At 31.5% G+C, this 23746-nt stretch overlaps 2 protein-coding genes across 2 annotated transcripts in view; one reads left to right on the forward strand and one right to left on the reverse strand.

Moving 5' to 3' along the window:
- LOC115877025 (nuclear cap-binding protein subunit 1) overlaps positions 1–23746 on the forward strand; it is a 41919-nt gene that overhangs the window by 6648 nt on the left and 11525 nt on the right. The gene's annotated exons all lie outside the window — the stretch shown is intronic.
- On the reverse strand, positions 6–13218 carry LOC115877015 (mucin-3A-like). Its single transcript, XM_030893081.1, has 5 exons — positions 13082–13218; positions 6724–6931; positions 4290–4770; positions 2603–2731; positions 6–2546 (listed from the first exon to the last, which is right to left on the reverse strand). Exons 1-5 carry the CDS (start codon positions 13109–13111, stop codon positions 80–82), a joined length of 3315 nt encoding a protein of 1104 aa, XP_030748941.1. The 5' UTR covers positions 13112–13218; the 3' UTR covers positions 6–79.

The raw sequence follows: 23746 nt of genomic DNA on the forward strand, positions 1-23746 counted from the left end.
AAAAGTTAATAGTATACAGTATTTTACAAATTACACTAAATAAATAACTAACTCAATCAAAAGCGGTATTATTTAGGTTTTATGTTATTTCTGTTTTTACAATTTTTTTTCTTACAGGCCTTTTTGATCTAGGGACATAGCTTCTTCTTCTAGTATATTTCTTTTTCTTTGTTGTTGAATTTGTGCTGGAACTAATTGTAGTAGTCGGTGTTTCACCAGCTGAGCTTAATGTACTTGCATTTTCGAGATATTCAATTCCTTTTGCTTCAGCAACTAATCTTAAAGCAAGTTTATCAAATACTTCATTAGTGAAAGGCTTGGTTGTACTAGCAATTGTGGTAACATCTTCGATATACTTGTGCTGTTCTAATTGTTTAAGACTAGGTGTCTTGGATGATATGCCTTTATTTCTTTCCTTTAATTGATTTTCAAATAGTTTCTTTCTCTTGTTTACCTCAAAACTTATTGATGTCAAATAACTTTGACGCGTCACTGGTTCGATTTGATCATTTTTACGTAATAATGAATTTTCTCTTTCTGTAGCTGTAGGAAGAGTTTCTAGTGTTACAACTGGTATTTCTGTTGTGGTAGTTTTTCTTCTTACTGAAAATCTAGTTTTCGAGGGTTTTGCATAAACAGCTGATGTGGTCAGGATGAAATTTGGTGTGGTCATCGTTGGCGGTATTTGGGTGGCCGTTGGAATTGTCGACGCTTCAAAAAAATCGGAATAAACCACTTTTGAAGGCGCGCTTTCGGTGGTAGTACTTTTTCTCCTTTTCAGAGTTTTAGATTTTCTGTGGTTCTTGATATCGAATAGTGCCTCCTCAACGTCGGATTTAGTGTACTTTTTAGATATAGTTGGTCTGAAGACTTCAACAGTGCTTCTTGTCGAGCCGAATATGTCGTCTTCGCTGTAATCTTTTGGAGGTTTTTTATAAAGTGGAATTTTGAAATCGTTTTTCGATGTTGTGTCGATAAGAAAATTACTTTTTTCAGTTGTTAGAGTAGGTTTTCGCTTTGAGGTCGAAATTTTTGCAGTGCTTGTTTCTTCAATAGGTGTTGTTTGAACCGAAACACGACCATCAGACTGGATTGTAGTAATTATATGTTTTGGAGTTGTTTCAAGCTCATAAACATTTTTAATAGGTGTCGTGGTTCTTATTGGTGTGCTATCTTCACTTTGCGTTGGTGTATTTCTATTATCAGGAGATGTCAATGTACTTTCCTTTGTAGCTTCTGTTTCTTCAACTGTGTAATAGGTCATTTCTGTAGTTTTATTTTGCCTGATATTCATTAGAGTTGTTAAACCTACACTTGTTTCAACTTCAGTTGTAGGTATTTTAGACAGCTTTGTGGTGTAAATAGGAATTTTGCTATAAGTAGTTGTAGGATTAAATAAACTAGTTGTGGGCTGATCAGTATTAGTTAAAGGTTTTTGAAAAGAAGTCGAAATAGTTTCTGTAAATCGAGTACCATAAGGAATTGTTGAAGTTTTGGTGTCTTTTAATGTAACATCTGTTTCAGTTGGTTCATAAACAGTTATTGGTATATTAAATGTACTAGGTCGTTGATACTCCTTAGTTGTTGTGTAAGTAGTTTCAGGCTTAAAATATAGTTTAGTTGTTGGTTCTGTTGAAGGGTAAGATGTAGTTGTTTTTCTGGTTAGGTAAGTTAAAGGTTGTTCTTTAGTAAATTCTGAAGATTTTGTCGTACCTTGCGTAGGAATTTGCGTAATAAAAGTACTTTTTATCGGTGTTGTAGAATATGTTGGTTTCCCTTTAATATCAAACAATGCTTCTTCATATTCTTCATTTTCCTGTTCAGTAGCTATCGAAGGTTTTTCTGACACTAATGTAGTTTTCTGTTGTTCTTCAGCTACAAAGTAATGTAACGTCGTTTTTGGTGGAATAATACCTGTTTTTGCGGGTGTTACATAGGCAGTAGTGGGAGTTGGTTGATATGTCGAAAACGTACTTGGTTTTGTATACACTATATATGGAGTAGATTGTTTGCTTGTAGTTTGGGAATTTGTGTATGTTTGTTGCACAGTGGCTGGTCTATAATAATTAGTTGTTTGCTGATTTGGCGTTGTTTGAGTTTTCGTACTTGAGTATAATTGTGTTGTTAGACGCGAAGAAATTGGTTCTGTTTTAATAGGGGTTAATTCGTACTTTTGCGATGTGGTAACATAATTAGGATATAGATCAGATGTTGTGGTTGAGATTAATTGTGAAGTAAGAAGTGGTGTCGTGGTACCACTCTTTCGAGTAGTTTCGTATTTAGGTGAACTGTGATATTCTGTAGTCGGATAAGAATGGGATACGCTAACGGGGTAATTTTCAGATGTAACAACTTGAGAAGTGGTACTGCTTTTTTTAGGAGTAGTGTATATTGTGGTTAATGGAGAATGGGCTTCGACATAGCCTGTGGTTGATTTAGTTGTAAACGGAGTTTGCAATTCTGTCAACGGTATAATTCTGTCGGATGAAGTTTTATGCAATGTTGTAGTAGCAAGCGTAGTAGATGATTTACGCGTTGGTGTAAACCTGAAAATTTTTTGTGTTTGACTTAAAAAATATTTACATGTATCTTTTTATTATACCTATCTACTTCAGGTGATGTTTTTTTGTGCAATATTTCCAGTAATGTTTCATAAATTTTCTTTTCATCTTCTGAATCTTGTTTGGATGTGGTAGAAGACGCTGGTGATTTTGTTTTGCTATAATGTCTTCTAAAGGTTTAAAAAAGGTGTATAATAAGTATAGAAAAAAATATATAGGAAGTATTAGTATAGTTCGGTCTATCGGAAGAATAGATAATTTTGACAGACGAAATTGCAAAAAATGACAGAAAAAACAATCAATCTTTTAAATAAAATGATACAGAAGTCTGTCTCATAGTCGTATGTTCTTTCGTTGGACAGATTATAGTTATGGTGGATAGAGATGAGCAAGAAATCGCAAACTGCGATTCAATCGCAGCGATTTTAAAATAGCAATCGCAACCTGCGATTGGCTCTCATAGGAAACTGCGATTGCGATTTCTTTTATTTGCGAGTTTCAATTTAGGCAACCAGTATTACAATATCTGCGATTTGCGACTTTGTTGCGATTTCCGATTTTGCTGCGATTGTGATTTTGTAAACTGGGAGACTGGGACCGTGATTTCTATCTGCGAGTTTGAATTTTTAGGAGTTGCGATTTGCGGTATTGTTGCGAATGTAATTTTGTGGTTTATTGAAGCATTTTATAGTAAACTGCGATTGAATTTTCTCTCTGATATTATTTATTTATAGGGAAGGTATTATTTTCTAGTGCCACGATCATAATATACCGGGTGTTTTTCAAGAGAACCACTCAATCCCTTTAACTCTTTTATTTTTTCAGGTAAAAAAACTAGATTTGATATGTAAGTATATGGCATAAATTAGGATTGATTGACGTATTCAGTTGTTTTTAGTCACTTTCTGTTTTACCGAAAATGACTACAACTTTTGATTTTTAAATGACACTCTCGGTATTTTTTTACTTTATAAAATGACAATCTGAATAGAATGGCATATCATATGGCAACTTTTGATATTTTAAATTAAAAAAATCGTATTTTAAATTTTAATTTAGAATGTCAAGATGCCTTGGAAAAATTGATTTGATCGTCTATTGTTTTTCGCGTCTTGTCCTGTCGTCGGCTTTTTAAAAGACGCCCAAATCGTATTTTTAATCATATCTCAATTTTTTCAAATGGAACGAGGGTGGCTCATTGGCATATTTAGAAAAAGCATCTTTTTACGAATAATTTGGTTTGGTAAATATTAAAATCGCAATCGCAGTTTCAATTGCGAATGGAGAATCGCAGTTTTGCCCATCTCTAAGGGTGGAAATGTCATTAATCTAGAAATGTCGTAGTCAACTAGATAATTGTGGAAAAATGAGGGTAGGAAAATATTTATTGATATAGAAATTTATGGAATATATAAGCAAGATAGTTTTCTTCATCTCTATTATCTACCGTAGAATATTTTAAAGATTATTTGAATTAGGTTTTAAACATTTATGGAATAAATTTGTAATTAAGTTGCAGATATTACTGTAAAAAGGAATAATCTAAATGCTGTTAATGCTTGTACCAAAAATAGGTTTAAAGTTAATGCATAAGGTTTGCATGATGCAATGAAATTCCAGTTTTGTGTACTTTTTGGTTTACTATGTGCTTTGATTTGTGCAATAGTCACCAAGCGACTTTTTCAGGTTAATTATACTTAGTTATAGTATAGTTATGACATTACATACCTGGGCGATTCTGATGTTAAGTAGGCAGGAAAACTGTGCAAAATATACTTGGTCCCATCAGGCGTTTGGGCTATAAACACACTATCCTTTTGATAGTCTGTATTAAAGTGCCCATCTATATTTGGATGGTTATCTCCACTTCTCAATACGAATATATGTCCAGGAAGATTATAATTTAAACCGCCATTGGGATTTATGTAATTTTCGTGGTGGTATCTTAAGTTTACCGGCGAGATAGTATATTCAATTTCAAATTTGGGATCTCTTTCTAAGTATCGGTGTCGTATTCTTCTGACAGTCCACAGAGCTACCAGTTGTTCATTTTGTCTCGGGTGCCATGGTGTTCGGTTCGAAGACCAGCAATCGTCGCAGTCGTTTTCGTGGGGGTCTTGTACGAAGATGTAACCGGCATAGTTGGCGTAGAGTTGACCTCTGGCTAGGACGGCTATATCGCCGAAAGGAATGGCTCTGTTTCGTTTACCTAAGTTGAATTAATGTTGGTATTATATAGATAAGTAGGTGGTTTACTAAGTATGGTAACTGCGTTTTCGATTGAACTTGTTAAATTATTGATCGGTTAATTTAATCTTATGAACGATTAATCTTATGAACGATACACATACTACTGATTTGTTATATTCTGATTGAAGACTTAAAATTTTGACATATCATGTTTTTGCATTAAATATTATAGAAATGCTAGTGATAAATAATGAAGTTCATTTTAGATGTTTTGTATTAATAAGAAATAGGGAATTTTTTATATATCCAAATATTTTAAATGGTAATATAATTCAACCCTTAAAACATACCAATAAGCTTATTTTTGCAAAAAATATATTGAACATTTTGTGTATTAATTAGAAAAATAAATATTTTAGAAACCTTTTTAGATATGTAGGTTTATCTGAAATTTTCTAAGAATAAATATCCATGGCCATGAACTAAGAACTTGCAGTTGGTCACTTTTCTATCTATTTTTTGTACTTGGTCCCATAAGCGTTACTGCCATATACATACATAATTTTTTTATTGGTTTGTCCGTTATATCAGTCATATTGACTAATTCATTTTCAGGAAAATTCGTTACTATATCTTTAAATTTACCACCTATACTTACTACAATAAATTAAACTAAAATTCAACTTTTGTTCTTGCTTATGATACATGTCCAAGTTTGATAATTATTACTTTTTGTCATGGCAACTATGATGTTATAGTATATGTGTATTCAAAATATAGGTAAACATTTATTTAAAAAAAAATGAAATATAACAAAACTACTAGTTTTAGATATAAAACATTGTATATAAAAAAGTTATAGAATTTTGCGGAGAATATGAACATAACATAAAACATAGAATGTTAATTACATTAAGAAACATGCTTTACCGGTCACACATTTTTGAAGCAACCAATTGGGGTTGGAACTTTTTTTGTTAAACAGCACGAAATATTGTTCTCAAATTTGGAATGTTTTAGGAAATAAACAATGTTTTAGTAGCCCTAATTTAATAGTTTATTATTTTTCAAATATTTCATGAAAATAAGTAATATACCGGGTGCGTTTTTCAGATAAAAAAAACAAAATTTGGTATGCTGGTATACGACATAAATTAGGATTGATTGACGTATTCAATTGTTTTCGGTCACTTCCGGTTTCACCGAAAATGACTACAACTTTTGATTTTTAAATGGCACCCTCGGTATTTTTTTACTTTCGATAGAAAATGACACTCTGAATCGAATGACATATCATATGTCAACTTTTGACATTTTGGCATGTGGTTTATTTGAAATTGTAACGTGCGTTTCATAACGACAATTTGACTCAAAATACCAAGTGTGTGGTATGAAATTATTCGTAAAAAATGCTTTTTACAAATATATGATTGAGATATGATTAAAAATACGATTTGGGCATCTATTAACCGGCCAGGACAAGACACTAAAAATATTGGACGATCAAATCTATTTTTCCAAGGCTCCTTGATTAAAAATTAGTGTTTTTAACACAGCCATGGCATTCTAGATTGAAATTTAAAATAGAATTTGTTTTTGAGTGACTGTGTCAAAAATTGGCATATGATATGTTATTCGATTCAGAGGGTGCCATTTAAAAATCAAAAGTTGTCATTTCCGGTGAAACCGGAAGTGACCGAAAACAATTGAATACGTCAATCAATCCCAATTTATGTCATATACTAACATACCAAATCTCGTTGTTTTATTTGAAAAAATAAAAAAGTTATAGGGGTGGGCCACTTTTGAGAGGTACCCGGTATTATTATAACATTGTATAAACAGAGAATAAAACAAAATATAAGAATAAATTAAAGATAAAACGCAATTTTAATGCAGAAACTTAGAATCGTGGTCTTGAAATATTCCTCAAAATTGAAAAAAATTGCATAATAACACGACGAGATGTTACCTAATAGGGGTGCAGAATAAATTAGGTGCCTGAGGTTATGATCCCCAAAGTGTTCTCTGTGTAGAGCTTGAATTGTTGATTCCCTTAGTCCATGTTCCCAGTCAAACTCTGATGGACCCTCTCTGATGTGAAAGTCTCGTCTGTTGGTATGCCTGGACGGTCTGTGGTTTTGATTTTGAATGCACAAACTACTGATAATGTTCAAGAGCTGAAAAAATATTTTTTAAATACTTATTTTTTTTAAATTCTTGTCGTTGATTCAAAGAACTGGGAAAATACACAACCTAATGGGCAAATTGGTGATAAGGCTGATTTGATTTTCCCTTTTTAAGGCTGATTTGACTTTTTTTTGATTTCACTAGTGATCAATGTCACGGGTGAAACAAAAGGTTTTTGAATTCGTTACTTTTTGATTATATATATCTTCCTATACCTAAAACAAATAGTTTTTAAGTTATTTAAGATTTAGTTTTAAAGCGTATATTTTTCTATTTTTTAACAAGCAGCCTATGACTTTAAACGTCAAGCGATGTAAAACAATATATCTGGCCATATTACGTCACTGTTAAAAAATCGGTATGTTATGAATCATCATTTCCAAGCCAACTTTGGGCACCGTTTTTTTTAGATCATATGGTATGTTATTAGTTCAACTATTAGATATCACTAAAATACGAGATAAATTTTTAAAAATGCACTTTATAAAGTTTTAGCAGCAGTATTTATCATATACCCTGTTGGCAAGCGAAACATTGGGTCGGCGTTTCCATGTATAGGAGTGAATCGCTATGGCAATCTAGTAAGTCGAAGAGAGCAAAAATACGAAGTATTTATTGCATAATCACTTAATTTGACGTTAGATTCCATGCGCTTTGAAAAATACTTGCCTTCTGTCTTTATTCAGTACATCTTATTTTAATAAGCGTGTTGACCGTACTCTTCGTACACACGAAAATCGGCACCCAAGACCAGAAATGCCGACCTGTAGTATACGAAATTCCAATAATTAGTATTTTGACAGAAGGTAATAAATTGTGATTGTTTGGCACTTACTGTCAATAAATTGAAGCTAGATAAAATCAAGAAAAATTACGCTTTGAAACTTAAATATCTTAAAAACTATTTATTTTAAGTATAGGAACATGAATGTATAATCCAAAAGTAACGGTTTAACTGGTGAAACTTAATGGTTTCACACTGGTGAAACAAAAAAAGTGGGTTTCTATTTGAAAAAAATGATTTATGATAATTAAAAAAAAAGAAAGTTGCTGTCAACTTCCGGTATTTCTGGAAGTGCCGCCATGCGCCATATTGAAAATATTTTTAATTGATAGATATCATTGTGTAACAATGATGTGGGCAAAAAATATCCTATCTAGATATTGTAGTTTTCTAGAAACTTCTGATGCACGCTCAGCCTTGTACACCTTGTGTACAGGGTGGGTCAAATTGGACGCTTTTAAAGGGAAACACCCTTTTCTGTAGGAGATAGACGAAAACTAATATCGGTGTCTGGGGCTCAATTTGTATCAGAAACATGATGGTGAAAACCGCACATTGACATCTCTCTAAAAAATCGTTGTAACTTTTTTGCTATGAAAAATTGTGTATTTTTGTGAACTTTTTCAAAGCACCTTTTTACGTAGAATTTAATGGTTTAAATATAATTTTTTTTAAATTAATAATTTAAGAATTATTAACAGAAAATTTTATTTTTTATAGGGGACACCTTATACATTTTTAATTCATTGAAAAGAATTTAATTTTACCTTTCCAAAAATGTAACATACTTGATATTTTCCTTTTCGAGATATAGAGTTTTTAAAAATTTGCCAACTTTGAATAAGTAGGCTTTGAACGGCGCCAGCTGTAATGCAAAAAATTGTAGCTGTGGGCAGCAATTAAATCAAAAATAATATTTGCAATGAGAGATGCAGAAACAATATTTAACATCAACACGTTTAAACTATATCTAATAACAATAAAAATTAATAGCAAACCAAAGATACAAACCAAGATATGAGATTTTGCTACAGGTTTTCGACTGTTGACCGTCTTCTGTTATGGATAGACGGGACCGTTTTTGGACATTTCTCGCGGAATTAATTAACTCAGGGGGGGTAGAAGATACCCTCGCGTAACGGCTAAGTACTTCTAATTTATGTCTAGATTATACGGGCAATTTAAAAATAAGAACCTTTATTTTTTCTCAAAGATAAAAATCCACTAAGGATAACAGGCACTAAGTCCGGCGGTCTCGACGGCCAACGGCTGGAATCTTGGTCAGCTATTCAATTATTCTCGAAATTGGCTGCAAAAATTTACTGATAATTTCAGCGTTCTGTGGCGGTGCCTCGTCTAAGGGGTCAAAAGCCTACTAGTTAAAAGTGGCGAACTCTGTTGATAACTCTTAAATTATTAATTAAAAAATATATACTTAATTCTACGTAAAAAGGTGCTTTGGAAATGTTTTCACGAAAATACTGTTAAATTGCACATTTTTGAAAAACACCCCGTAACTCCGAAACGGTGACAGATATTGATGTGCAGTTTTCATTATCATGTTTTTGATAAAAATTGAGCTCCAGACACCGATATTAGTTTTCGTCTTTAAAAGCGTACAATGACCCATCCTGTACCTATCTGTATTTGTCAGTTTTTTTTGTAAACATCTCTATTAATCAAACTAGAATTCGAGAGCGTCCCATAAAATGATGGATTTCGTTATTTTATTTAGGTTTAATTGTATGCAGGCCACACAATATCAACACAAATATTACTGTTAACCGTAATAATTATTTAATTCAGTGCTAATATAACGTTTGTAAAATATACGGAAGAACAATAATTGCTGTTGCATTTTCGGAATTATATTATGCACTAGCTATTGTTCTAAAATATTTCAAATCGCAGCTAATCTAAGTTATATAACGTCAATAGAAAACCAGTATTTTTTATTTTGTAATTTTAATTCAATTTTGTTTATATCACAATTTAAATGTAGATAATTGTTGTATTTGTCAACATATACGGTAATTGTGGATATTTTTTAGATTATTATCTAAAAAATTATCTCTGCGGATAATTATGTATTATTATTATTTTGCGTGATTCCACTTTAGAAAAAATGGAATTTAGTTAAAGTAGAAGGTTATATGTATAGAAGAAAAATTTGTTTTTTCACATAAGAAACTATTTTTTAATGGGAGAGTTGAATTTTAAATAAATTTTACAGATGGGAGGCTGGAAGCTTTGGTGTTATAACAGCAAAATAAAACCACTAATCAAAAAAATCCACTAATTTGTCACAATACACCAAAACGCTTTACTTTTAATACCGGACAAGCGTTTTGCTAACCATATTAACATCAGCAGATGATTAAAAGTAAAACTCTTTTTTTAGTTTTAATTTTAATAAAATCAATAAAAATAAAACTATTTTATTTTAACAAAACGTAAAATAATTTAACAAATACAACATTTAAAAAAAGGAAAATCATTTTATGAACGAATATTATTTTTCATATTTAATAGAAATTAAAAGTATATTTTTTTAAAAGTTAGTTTAATTTTAGAAAATAATTTTAATATGTTGTTCATTTAAATTTTAAAAAGAAATAGACGTACAAAAATTTAATGCAAAATGCCAAAATAGGACAAAACTTGTTTTTCGAATACTTAAAAATATTGTATGAAAAATTTAATTATCGCTAAATCACTCACTAAAATCACTAAAAAAAACGCCAAGTAGACATTTCGTATATTATACAGGGCGTTTCAAAAAACACGTGCCATCTCTCGTGGGGAGATTCCTCACGTAAAAATAAGATTTATTTTTCATATCAACATAGGTCCGATTCCGCTTTGTTTCATAGCTACAGGGTGTTAGTCTTAATATTTTTTCGATTTATTATAATTTTCTTCCAAATACGTGCATATGGGTTATGACTGGAATATTTTTCTAAACAAAAAAAATGACTTTTTTTCTCTTGTTAGCGAAATAGTATAATTCGTTTAATCCGATTAAAAGTTGTCTCTTGTAAACACAATTTTACTTATTTGCATTGATCTAGGTCTAATAGCAACTTAAAAAAAATAATATCATGAACTTGCGATTCCTTATCAAAAAATATGAAAAAAGTTCCCATAAACATGGGTACGGAAATGCAAAGTTTTAAAGTAACAGGATGTTAAAATTTTTTAATATTAGGTCTTTTCTAATTATTTTAAATACCATTATATTTTTATTTGAATTTGCTGTGTGTTGGACTAAGAGTAATAATAACTAATAGTGATAATATTTAAAAATAAATTAGGTAAAATAAATAATGTTTTAATTTTATTTTTATTAATTGCTATTAATAAAATTTCGTTTATCTTATCAAGGAGATCAAAATCGACAAAATATCAAGATACAACTTTTAACTGGCATTAAACACAATTTTGTTATCAAAAGAAAAAAGTCAGTGGCGCACATATTTTTTCTCGAAAAATATTCCAGTGATAACCCATATGCACGTCCCTGATGAATCTGTGGTCACTTTTTTAACATTAAAATATGCAGTATTTATAATATCTTTTATCCTCAAAATTTTATTCGAACCACTAAAAGCACTTGGAAGAAAATTTTAATAAATCGAAAAACAAATGTAGACTTTAACCCCCTGTAGCTATGAAACAAAACCAAATCGGACCTATGTTGATATGAAAAGTATTTTTTCGTGAGGAACCTTCCCATGAGAGATGGCACATGTTTTTTGAAACACCCTGTAGAGATAGTCTTACTTCCACATTTTGCGATTCCAGTTTAGAAAAACTCAAACTTAACTGGTTAAAATAGAAGGTACTAAATTAAATAGGTAATAAAAAGGGCATAATTAAATAGCTAATAAAAAGGGTATGAAATAAATTCTATTTTTTCACATAAGCAACGATTTTTATGATTTTTTAATGGACTTCGAATTTTTAATCAAATGTAGAAGAAAAAATTCAAAGACAATATTTGAAATAAGAAAAGTATTTTATGAATGAACTAGCGTGTACCCACGACTTCGTTCGCGTCGAATTAATCATTTGTAATGGTGATAAAGCAAAGCAAGAATTTCCATTAACATACAAACTGGATAAAATATTCTCACATTTATGTCAGCATGAGAAAAAACAATATGGCGATATTATTATATAACTTGGTAATATTTGAGGGGTAGTTTCATCTCGTTGGAATTTGACTTTCGAAAAATCCGTTTACCAAAAATAAGCTTTTTACGTCAAGCAGTTTAAGCAGAATCGTGGTCAATCAATTACGCAACTTTTTGGAACACCCTGTATGATTTTTTTAAAAATTTCAAAATATGTAACAAAACCAAACAAATTATGCTTGTCCAAGCGTTTTCCCCAAAGACTAACCGTTTTTTAAATAACAAATATTGTAATATTTGAGGGGCGTTTTCACCCTCTTGGAATTTGAGATTCGAGAAACCCCTCCTTATCGAACCTCTACACCCCACAGTCAATCCGTTTGCGAAAAATCAGCTTTAAACGTCAAGCAGTTTAAGCAGAATCGTGATTACTCACTGGTCATGTTTTATGAAACACCCTGTATAAATTTATAAAAAATCTTAAAATATGTAAAACAACAAAATAAAATATACGTGTTTAAGAGTTTTTCCAAAAAACTCACCTAATATTTGAGGGGTGGTTTCACCCCCTTAGAATTCGAGTTTCAAAAAATCCCTTCTTATCGAACCTCTACACCCTAAAGTCAATCCGTTTTCCAAAAATCAGCTTTTTACGTCAAGCGCTTTAAATCACGAATCGTGATTAATCAATGACCAAATTTTTCGAAACACCCTGTATACATTTTTAAAAATCTTAAAATATGTAAAAAAACAAAATAAAATATACGGGTTTAAGCGTTTTTTTCGGAAACGACCGTTTTTTCAATAAAAAAAATATTGTAATATTTGAGGGGTGGTTTCACCCCCTTGGAACTGGAATTTCGAAAAATCCCTTCTTATCGAACCTCTACACCCTAGAATCAACCTGTATGCCAAAATTGAGCTTCTTACGTTGAGTGGTTTGAGCAGGATTGTGATTAATCAGTGTGTCAGTCACTTAAGGATTTTATATATCAGTATAGATATTATTTTTTATATTTAAGAAACATAAAACTAGTTTTTTTAAAAGTTAGTTTAATTTTAGAAAACATTTTTAATATTTTAATATGATGTTTAGTTAATTCTTAGATAAAAATTTAAATGAATGTAGAAAAATTAATAATTTTTTTAAAACAACTCAAAAAATTTAATCTAATTCATTCTAATTCAAAATTTATTTTAAATTAATCTAAATCACTCACTAAAATCACTAAGAAACGCCAAGTACACATTTCCTATGTTATAGAGATATTACTAGCTCCCCATTACACGTAAATTAGTGCTGTTTATGTTTATATTTCACCCACGATTACTGCATCTAGTTATCAATATCTTGCGCGGCGTCGCGTCGGACTGAAATATTCTTCGATGTTGAGTTTGGTATCGCGTTTCTTTGGGCATAGACTTTTTTCTGGGGGGACGTTATTTATTTTTTTAGCGTTTTGGGACGATTAGGTGCAGTCCGATGGCCAAGAAAATGTTTAAATTGACGTAAATTGTTGTTGATTTTATGTACTTTCTTTTGTCGGTATTTAAATGATTTTTACTGAAGCGTGAATGTACGTAAGGGCTATTAAACTAAATCGTTTTTATTTCTTTTCTCACATCAACTATGTACAGGGTGATTATTATGGCCATTAGGTGTATTGGCATCTTCGACAAATATATCAGTTTGTCGTAATTTTCTTTTCTTTAAGTCACAGTATCTAAAAATAAAATATAATACAATAATATACAGGGTTATCCGAACCGTATTCCGGAAACTTTGGCCGCATATTCTGCAGATAAAAATATGAAAAAAAGTTCGTATAAATGTATGTCCTAAAATGCTTAGTTTCGGAGTTACAGAATGTAGAAGATTTTTATTTTGATTTTTTCCAAATAATTTCCGAAGTAACGTTAATATTTGGATAAAAATTGGTGTTTGGGAGTTTTTGGCATGAGAAATTTGATGTTGATGTCAATATGACTCCTACTTGTAAAGGGCGCCACCTAAATATTTTTTAACTTGTTTGAACAGTAATCATTTTTTGTCCGTTTTTGTATAAAACTACCGAGTAAAATATACATTTAAGAGTTTTTTTACGTAAAAATTGTCTCTTGGTAAAAATCGCTACGAGTTATGGTTCTGGACATATTTGGAATACAAATTATAAATACCTGTCATCATAATTGACATAAATTAAATATGTTGACTAAATAGATATTAGGCTATAAAATTAGAACTTATAAATTTGAAATGTTATGTGTCAATAGTTCAATAGAAACTGTTTGTTCAGTAGATCATCAAAATCGGTTCACTAGATTGCAATACAGGGTGGCGCCTCTCATACGACGCGGAGGCTCCAAGGAGAACGACAGTTTATGTTGAAATTTTGTGAGCATATGTAAGTCAATTCAGAGTACTTTTTAAAAATATAGAGAGTTCTACAGGGTGTCCCCAAAAAAGTTACATATCAAAGTTGTGTTTTTTGTAATGGAACACCCTATATATTAATAGATTTTCTGATTCTTAAAGAAAAATAAAGGTCAGTTTTATTAGAGAAGTATATGACTAAAATGTAAGGTTTTTGACATATTTAACATTTTCTAGAAATAAAGAACAATTATTTTTAAATTACAATAAAAGCTACTTAAATTGGAATTTACCCGGTATAGGCTAATATGTAGTTAAATTAACTATTGTACTTTAAATCAAATTAAAACTAGATCCAAAAAGTTATACAGGGTGAGACAAAATTATTATTGAACATTGTTCACCTTTAAAAGCATGTTCTAGGTGGCTAGTGACATATCTGACGTTACTTCAACATAGCTGTCTAATTAATCCAACTTCAACAACTAGTTATCATTTTGTGTCAGTTAAAACAAATAAAAATTCTCAGAAATTTGCCGAAAATGCAAACTGTTATCAAAATTTAAAATTTACTCTTTATTTTCACAAAATGTGAAATATGTCAAAATCTTTAGATTTTAGGTATATGCTCCTTTAATAAAACTTACCTTTATTTTTTTCCTAGAATCCGAGAATCAATTAATATATCGGGTGTTCCATTATAAAAAACAAAAAACACAACTTTGATGTGTAACTTTTTTGGGGGTCACCCTGTATAATTCTATATATTTTTATAAAAATGCTTTCATTTAACTTACATATGCTGCCAAAATTTCATTTCGATATAAACTACCGTTCTCGTTGGAGCTTCCGCGGCGTATGAGAGACGCCACCCTGTATATGAAACTTTAAAAAACATCAAAATTTTAAGGTGCCCGTTTTTCGTGCTTGTGAATGTATAATCACAATAAACTACTTAAATATAACATACTAATAATTAAATTTAGGCTTTGTCGGTTTTTCATTATAATTAGAAAATTAAAAAAAGACTATTTAAATTTTCTTTAAATGAAATACAATAATGATATAACGTGCAATAATAGTCAATTCTCTGCTGCATAAGAAATAATGAAGATCCCGTAATGCACTAAAGTTGTGGTACTTTTATTAATTAACCATTGTTCTTTTGTAATTATAATTTATTTAATACTTATTCTTATCAAACTGTTAATTACTCAATTATTAAGCATATTAATTATTTATTAATTTTTTTTGTATTTAGAATTGATTCGTTTGAAAATTTATTTACATTTAAGCTATATTAGTGAGAAAAAGTCTTGATATATACCGCTCGTATTTTTTCAAATAAAGAAACGAGATTTGGTATGTTAGTATATGACATAGATTAGGATTCATTGACGTCATTTGTTGTTTCACCGGAAATGACTGCAACTTTTGATTTTGAAATGGCACCCTCGGTATATTTCCACTTTATTCCTTAGAAAAAAAAATTCTACTTTATGCAATTGAATAGAATGACATATCATATGTCAATTTTTGACATTTTTGCATATGGTTTATTTGAAATTGTAACATGCGGTTCATAACGATAAGTGTGTGGTGCCAAATTATTCGTAAAAAAATGTTTTTTTCAAATATGAACCACCCTTATTCTAGGTATTTGAAAAAATTGAGATATGATTAAAATTTTTTTTTTAACTTGGGCATCGACCAGGGCAAGAAACTAAGAACATTAAACGATCAAATCTATTTTTCCAAAGGTCCTTGATTAGAAATTAGTATTTTTAATACAGCTATGGCAATCTAGACTAAAATGTATTATTAATACGAGTATTTTTTAAGCGAAAATGTCAGAAGTTGACATATGATATGTCATTCTATTCAGAGTGTCATTTTCTATTGTATAAAGTAGAAATATACCGAGGGTGCCATTTATAAATCAAAAGTTGGAGTCATTTTCGGTAAAACAGGAAGTGACCAAAAACAACTGCATGCGGCAATAAATCCTAATTAATCATATACATACTAACATACTAAATGTCGTTTTTTTATCCGGAAAAATAAAAAAATTATAGGGGTGAGCCACTTTTGAGACGCACGCGGTATATCTTGCAACCGTTAACTGTTGATTGAAAATATTGGGAAGATATGCAACCTAATGGGCAAATTCGTGACAAGGCTGATTTGATTTCCCCTTACATCTCAAGTGCTGTACGGTGGATCCTCTACTCGTTCTGCGGCCAACGCATAAAACACTAATTTTCTCTAATTCGGCTAGCGAAGACATATCGAAGCCGGTGCGGAACTGAAAGCGACAGTGTTGCCATATATATTTTTATATATTTGCCACATATATTATTCATATTTATATAGTTGCCACATATATTATTCATATGAAGTTTTTTTCTTAGAAGAGAGAAGAATTCCCAAGAATTACCCACTTAAATATTAGCATGTCATTAAGGAACACCCTGTATGTTAATTTTAGCGCTGGCAAAAAAATCTTAAAGGTCCCGGGATCTAGATCTAACACACGAAGGTCTGGTACAACGCGAATTCAATTATCAAATTATTCAAAGACATGTAGAATGAAGAACAGGATATACTATGTGTTTCTTAAGAATGCTGATTTTTACTGAGATAACGTCCAATGAAGGCGCGTGTTGGGAAATGAAGACATGTGGAAAATTGCACAACGCGCGGTCGGATTATTGTTCGGGACATAAGTTGTTCGCGTTTCAACAGCTACTAGGTTTTTCTCTACGAGGTGATGCATTAATCACGAACCTCTTGTTCTATTGAGTTTTACATCATTTCGAAAGAGGAATACAATGGCATATTTCTGTTATTATAATACGTATAGTCATTTACAAAAGGTATAGTCTGTCCAACGACAAAATCCTTGACATTGATAGATGTGTATGTCGTTTTAATTTCAAAGTAGTTTACTTTATTTTACAAAGAAGTAAGTTGGTACAATTGAATACCTATATTTAAAATTTGAGTGACAAGTGATTACTTCAAAATATTGTGAAAAAAACTGTATAAAACTGAAAAAATCTAATCGAGTTATTTAATTTAAAAAAATACATATGTGTAAATTTATGTGTGCAAAACAAACAAGGCATGTATTTTAAACAATATACCACATACCATAAAAATATAAAAAGAACTATTTCTTACTTTCAAGCTTCAAGAAACTTCTTGCATTTATTATTATATTTATCAATATAACTTATGTGCAAATAAAAAACCTTAATATTGCACAGTAACAAATAAAACACAACATAAATAAAACAAAATATTTTATTAATAATAACACTTACTGAATTTTATAAGCTTTAAAAGCTGATCAATTAACTTTAATCTTAATTTTTTAAACCAGTACCTTTTGACATTGTTTCTGCAGCACTAAAATCTATTATTTACCTATTTTGTGTGATATTATTTTACAGGTACTCCAGTTTTTAGTACCATATGTAAGATGGTATACAAACTTTACTGATGGTAACTTTATTTGTGTATAAAACTCTCTGTCTGGGCACCGAATATTAACTATAAACTGTGCTCTGGGTCTACAGTTAAGTTTCCCTTGATTTTTCCTCCACTGAAATGCAAAAGCAATTCGCAAATCGGTATTTGACATAATTTGACACAAAATTATAACCTATAATTTGGCAAGAGTTTGACAAGCGTCAAAAATCTTAAGGCGGGTTTGGGGTTTACACGCATATGCGTACGTATATCGTTCATCGTTACGTCAATCCAATAATATTCAAAATATGATCTGTGATTTTTGAAATAAACCAATAAAACTGGTTAAAAACAACAAGAGACGACGCACGACTGATTTATATACAAACCCATCCATAGTTTTAAAAAATATTAGAAACTTTTTTTAGTGAATTAAATAAATTGGTATGAACGTCATCTGCTTATTTTCTGTCATCGTCTGTCGAAATCTTACCCGAGAAAAAAAAAAACAGAGTATAGTAAAGTTTAAAACTCTAAAAAGAAGTTCCTTTTACGCGAGAGTTACGTTCCTTGAAAACACCGCGTAAATCGAAACTGCCTATATTGAAACATACTTTATTACATAAACTATACAGGGAGAGTTTTAAATAAGTAGTAAGTCTTAATATTTTTTCTGCAAATAAATTGAAAATTTAGTGTTTTTGGAAATTTTTTAAATTTTTAGTTAAAATACATAATATCTTGATAATATGGCAACATAGGTAGTAGATTAAATTTAGCGGAAGAAAAACAAACAGAAAAACAGTGATTGAAACTTTGATAGCTCTGAAAATATTTGCACTTGTTTAAGACTCGGTCTGTATAGTAAATACACATGTTTTATGAAGAATATTTCTGTTATACCGATTTGGTCATTTTAGAAGTGTGGTCTGGATTTTAACGTGTAAGACAGTGAATAATATAAATGACCGGTTGACAGACAGAGAGACGGCAAGCGGCATACAGTGTTGCCGGTTTTTACGTTTGTAGGAAAATTTGTGTAGAAAAAAATAAACTATTTTAAAAACCTTCATGTACACTACTGAAATGAAGATGATATATCTAAGCTAAATATAATCTATTACATCTGTAGTAAAATGAGTAACTAATTGTGAAAAATAAGTTTCCAACCCTAGATTCAACATTTTCCATAAACGCCTACTTGTGTGGGTTGAACTTTTGATTTAAAATCCGGCAATACCTTAGAAGACATAGAACATAGCATAGAAGAAATGTATCAACCCAGATCTCTTTTTAATACATTTGATTTTCCACTAAGCTGAATTTTTCACTAACTATATCATTGTCTTACACGTTAAAATCCAGTCCACGCTTCTAAAATGACCAAACCGGTATACATAAGTACAAGTAACATTTATATAAGTTCATATCAAATAAACTTTTAGTCACGTGATTAAGCTTGACCGGCACACCTTTACATATTTTCTTTTATTCAAAATAATTTGGGAAACAAAAATAAATTAATTATAAATATATAAACAGTTATTATTTACATCAACAAAACTCGCCTTCTTAACAGCACTTAAGGAACATAAAGGGCCATTACTACAGCTTTCCCGTTCAAAATATTCTAATAAAGCTGCGATGCGTTTTTTACAGCTATTAAACTATCTTGTACACTTTACACTAAAAGACTTTCTAAAAAGAACAATGTTCGACTGCAAGGTCTGCTAGTAAACATTTTTAAGCTCAAAGTAGCACCAACAAGCCAAAACCAAACACTATTTATTTAAAATAAAAACTCGTAATACAAAACTAAAGTGTCAAAACGAATGACAACGTCAGGAAATAAATAAATAAATGTGGCAACTTGATATTTTTTACAGCAGAACTACCACCTGAATCCCCGGCGCGGAATTTAAATTCTAGTTAGTCAGCACGGCGCCGAATATGTCCATGGTTGGCAACAATGAATTTAAAAATGGCGCCCTCGATTACGTAACTAAAAGTTAAATTAATAATTGATATCAAACATAGATACTACGGAACGATATCGAAAATATAGAGCAGGAGTACTTCAAAACTAAAAAACTTGTGGTAAATTAAAGCATGGTTAGATTACATTTAGCAATATTCACGGTGCATCACGAGTTAGCGAATAAGCGTTACACTCTGAAATCAACGAAACAATATAAATTTGATCTTTAACTCCTCTTAATAACAAGCGAAGTGCACTTGTAGGAAGTTTGGTTCAAAGTCAAAATATATGATAAGATATAAATGAATTTAGTAACATATGTATCTGCAAAACATTTAAGAAAGGAATTGAAAAACGCAATTATCAACGCATTTGAAATATACTAAGAGTTAAACTAAATTTTTATTTCATTTCCTATAATTTTTTATTTTTTTTGCTCTTAATACTAGCCTGTAATTTAATGTCTACAGATTTCACAAAAATCCCATTTCGTTATACACATGGTATGAGTTATTTTGAAGAAATGTAACGTATTTTTTCCATTTAGGGCATTTTGAATGGATGCCATATAAGGTTTTTCCAGCATAGTTTGAACTACCGGGTATTACCCAGCGCGTGATACCGTTTAACATTTTTTTTATATAACAGTTCAGTATAACAGAGTTGCGAGATACAACTTTATGACTTTCCGCTTTCCCATATGACATCAAAGAGAGTTTTAAGATGACCAATAAGTTCGTTACTTGCACACTTACATATATATTTCCGCCGGAATCGCGTCACAGCCAGCTGATTTTTTGTTGTCCACAAATTAAATTAAAGAATATTAATATTAATATTGGTAGTGGGTGATGACGAACGTGAGGATTTGGATGTAGGAATCTGTACAATTAAAAATGTCTGTACGTTTAAATACTTGGGCGTCACTTTTACAACAAATGGAAAAAGCACTCAAGATATTGCAAATAAAGTTGGTCAAGGAAAAAGAGTTATCGGTCAACTTAACTTGTTGTTGTGGAGTGACAAAATTTCTCAACAAACAAAAATTCTACTATATAAAGCCATTGTAGAGAGCATTACCACTTATGGCGCTGAAACGTGAGAGCTAAACAAGGTAGAGAAAAATAAATTGTTGTCTCTTGAAATGGATCTTTGGCGAAGAAGTTGTCGCATTTCAAGACTGGAACACATCTCAAATCAAAGAATACGAGAAATTATAGGAGAAAAAGAAACTATTCTGGACGCCTTTGACAGCAAAATACTAAGTTGGTACGGACACCTCCAAAGAATGGATGATAACCGATGGCCAAAAAGAATTCATTCATCGACACCTGGCGAAAGGCAGAAAGTGGAAGACCACCTCGAAGATGGAAGCAGGGCGTAGTTGACGCTATGAATTCAAGGGGCCTTCAGGAAGAAGACTGGACAGACAGAAATCTGTGGAAGTTGAGAAGCGAGAGACGACGAATGTCGTGAAAATCCGCAATATATAATATTAATATTGAAGAGTTCCAATTACACTATCTAAACAGAAAATCCCTTGCAAATTTTGAACTGTTCAAATATTGATTTTACAGTGAAGTCGTAAGTAGGTTTTTAAGGTCTGAAAACACATGCCAAATTTAAGGAAATCTTATTTCATATATATACAAATCAGTTTCAAAACGTCTTTCACCGTAATACGATGCCCTTCTTCCACATCTCCCGATTGCTCCACTGTTCACCTCTAAGGTCTCTGGCACTAATGCCCTTTTTAGGGTTCCGTACCCAAAGGGTAAAAACGGGAACCCTATTACTAAGACTAAGACTTCGTTGTCCGTCCGTCCGTCCGTCCGCCCGTCTGTCACAAAGGTTTTAGCATACAAGACCTTTAATAAACCTAACGCTAGGATCAATCAATCAACAGGGGAGCCAATATTTGGACAGTTCAAAATTTGCACGGGATCTCCTATGTTGCCAATGGTGATGCACTCCTCGGTATAATTTAAGACATTTTATCTCTTCCGGCATTAAATAGAAAAGTTTATAAACATTTGAAATTTACTTGTTGGATAATCACTCGGTTTTATGACAAAAAAATATTTTATTACCAGTAGTCATATCTTATTTATTTGTTGAGCCATCGTGCTCGTAAAACTAAGGCTCGTATTACATCAAATTAAGATTTACTTAAGCAGAATGGAACTGAAGAACTGCTAAAAGCTCACCGTATAGGCTCGTTTAGTACTTTCTCCGATTAGGTAACGGTTTGCCTCTCTGAAACAACGCACAGGATTGTTTCCACTGGAGGCAATAATTAATAGCCGTGGTCGTTTTGTTATACGCTGCCATTCCTTTACTGTAGAAAAACGATGTATTTTCGCACAATTTAACATAACGACGTATTCAACAATGGCACGCCCTGATGAAAATCAGTTTGCGGACGTACTAAAACGTTTTTATATTTGTCCATAACTAGGTGTTAATAATTTCGAGGTTCGCTTAACTTATTGTATGTATCTCTTAATTATGAGTGGGTGTCACCATGGAAAGACTGTCTACTAACGCCACAATGGGCTTTGTTTTAAAGTTAGGGTAAAAAACAACCCGTCGATTAACCCTGTATAATATATCATATTCTAAAGTTTATAAAAAACTTAGTTTACGAATTAATTATTGACATAATTATATACAGTTAAAAAAATCATGCAAATAGGGCTAAAAATAACAAAAATATAACACTTTAAATTTGACGAAATTTTTCTCCGTTGCGTTTTTTTGCATCTGAGTGAATTTTGTTAATGGACATATCAAATTTGATTGCTTTGGCAGATAGTGTTCCGTGTTCGGCCATATGGGAAAAAGTAACTCACTTTACTTCATCTTCATGGACTACACAGATTTTCGTCAAAAATAAAATTTAATGAATCCATTACGGAAAAGAATACACGGAAAACATTCATGGCACATAAATTGGCGTTAGTATTAGAGTTGGTTATTTTAATTAGTGTTACTAATTCCTACAATAATTTTTCATTTGAATGCCCATAATTTGTCGCTTTCTCGCATGCTTCCTTTTTTCAGACGGATTACGGAATATCATTGTCCTGTGTAATAAAGTACTAACAATGCAGTTCAACGCCATGCGCCTGGGCAAATGACAGACTTTCGAAGCAATTTTAGCGTTATCGTAAAAATTACTGCTACTTTCAAAACCCTGTACCGTGAAAAACGGCGCTTGGTGTACCTTCTTCGCTCGAAAGGCGCAATGTGATCCGTTAATCGAAGTGATTTTCTTTCACCGGTGTTAATATATTTAAATTAAAGAACAGTTCATTCTATTTTTTTCGATCACTAGAGCAGAAATTTAGTATTCTCTTCTTGCTGGTTTAGAACGCTTTTAATTTGATTTAATTCTAAGCTTCATAATCTATACTACTTGTATACTAATACAGGGTGACCTATCGAAAACGTTCCGCAAGGCATAACGACCAGGGTATTTTTTTTTCAAAAAATCCAAAAACACGTCAATTTTGTTTGTGAGGGGGACAATTTTTGCCCCAAAAATGATTGCAAAATCTTCAACCCTCTAAGCGGGGTTGTCATCCCCCAACTTTTTTCAAATGGGAAGGGGGGTCAAGTGGCGCCGCAATGGAAAGAGTTTTGTTTTTGTTTTGCCGCAATGGAAAGAGAATTTGTTTCACTATTCTCTATATTTCCTCGCTTCGTTTTTGAAAATCGGTCGAGTCATTTAGAAAATATGAAGGATTGAAATTTGAAAAGTTTATTTAAACATTTATCAGAGTAAATTATAAAGATAAATTCCTACTACCAATTTGCTGTTTTTTCTTATTATTTTTAGATGTTTACGCATTTTTTCACTTGCCACAAGGTTGATGATCAGGTGCGGTAGTTGCTAGATAGCTGTTCTGTGACTTGTGCGTTGAAGTTCTTCTCAATAAGTCTGTTCCCAGAAGAATTCCTGACTAGTCAGCACGTTTCTCATTGGTTAAAATGCATAGAAACCTGATTGTTAGTCTGGTTTCTACACATTTCAACCAATAAGAAACGCGCTGACTA

The sequence above is a fragment of the Sitophilus oryzae genome, unplaced genomic scaffold (genome assembly GCF_002938485.1).
Source record: "Sitophilus oryzae breed Bouriz unplaced genomic scaffold, Soryzae_2.0 scaffold_1059_pilon_pilon, whole genome shotgun sequence".
NCBI classification, from domain to species: Eukaryota; Metazoa; Arthropoda; class Insecta; order Coleoptera; family Curculionidae; genus Sitophilus; species Sitophilus oryzae.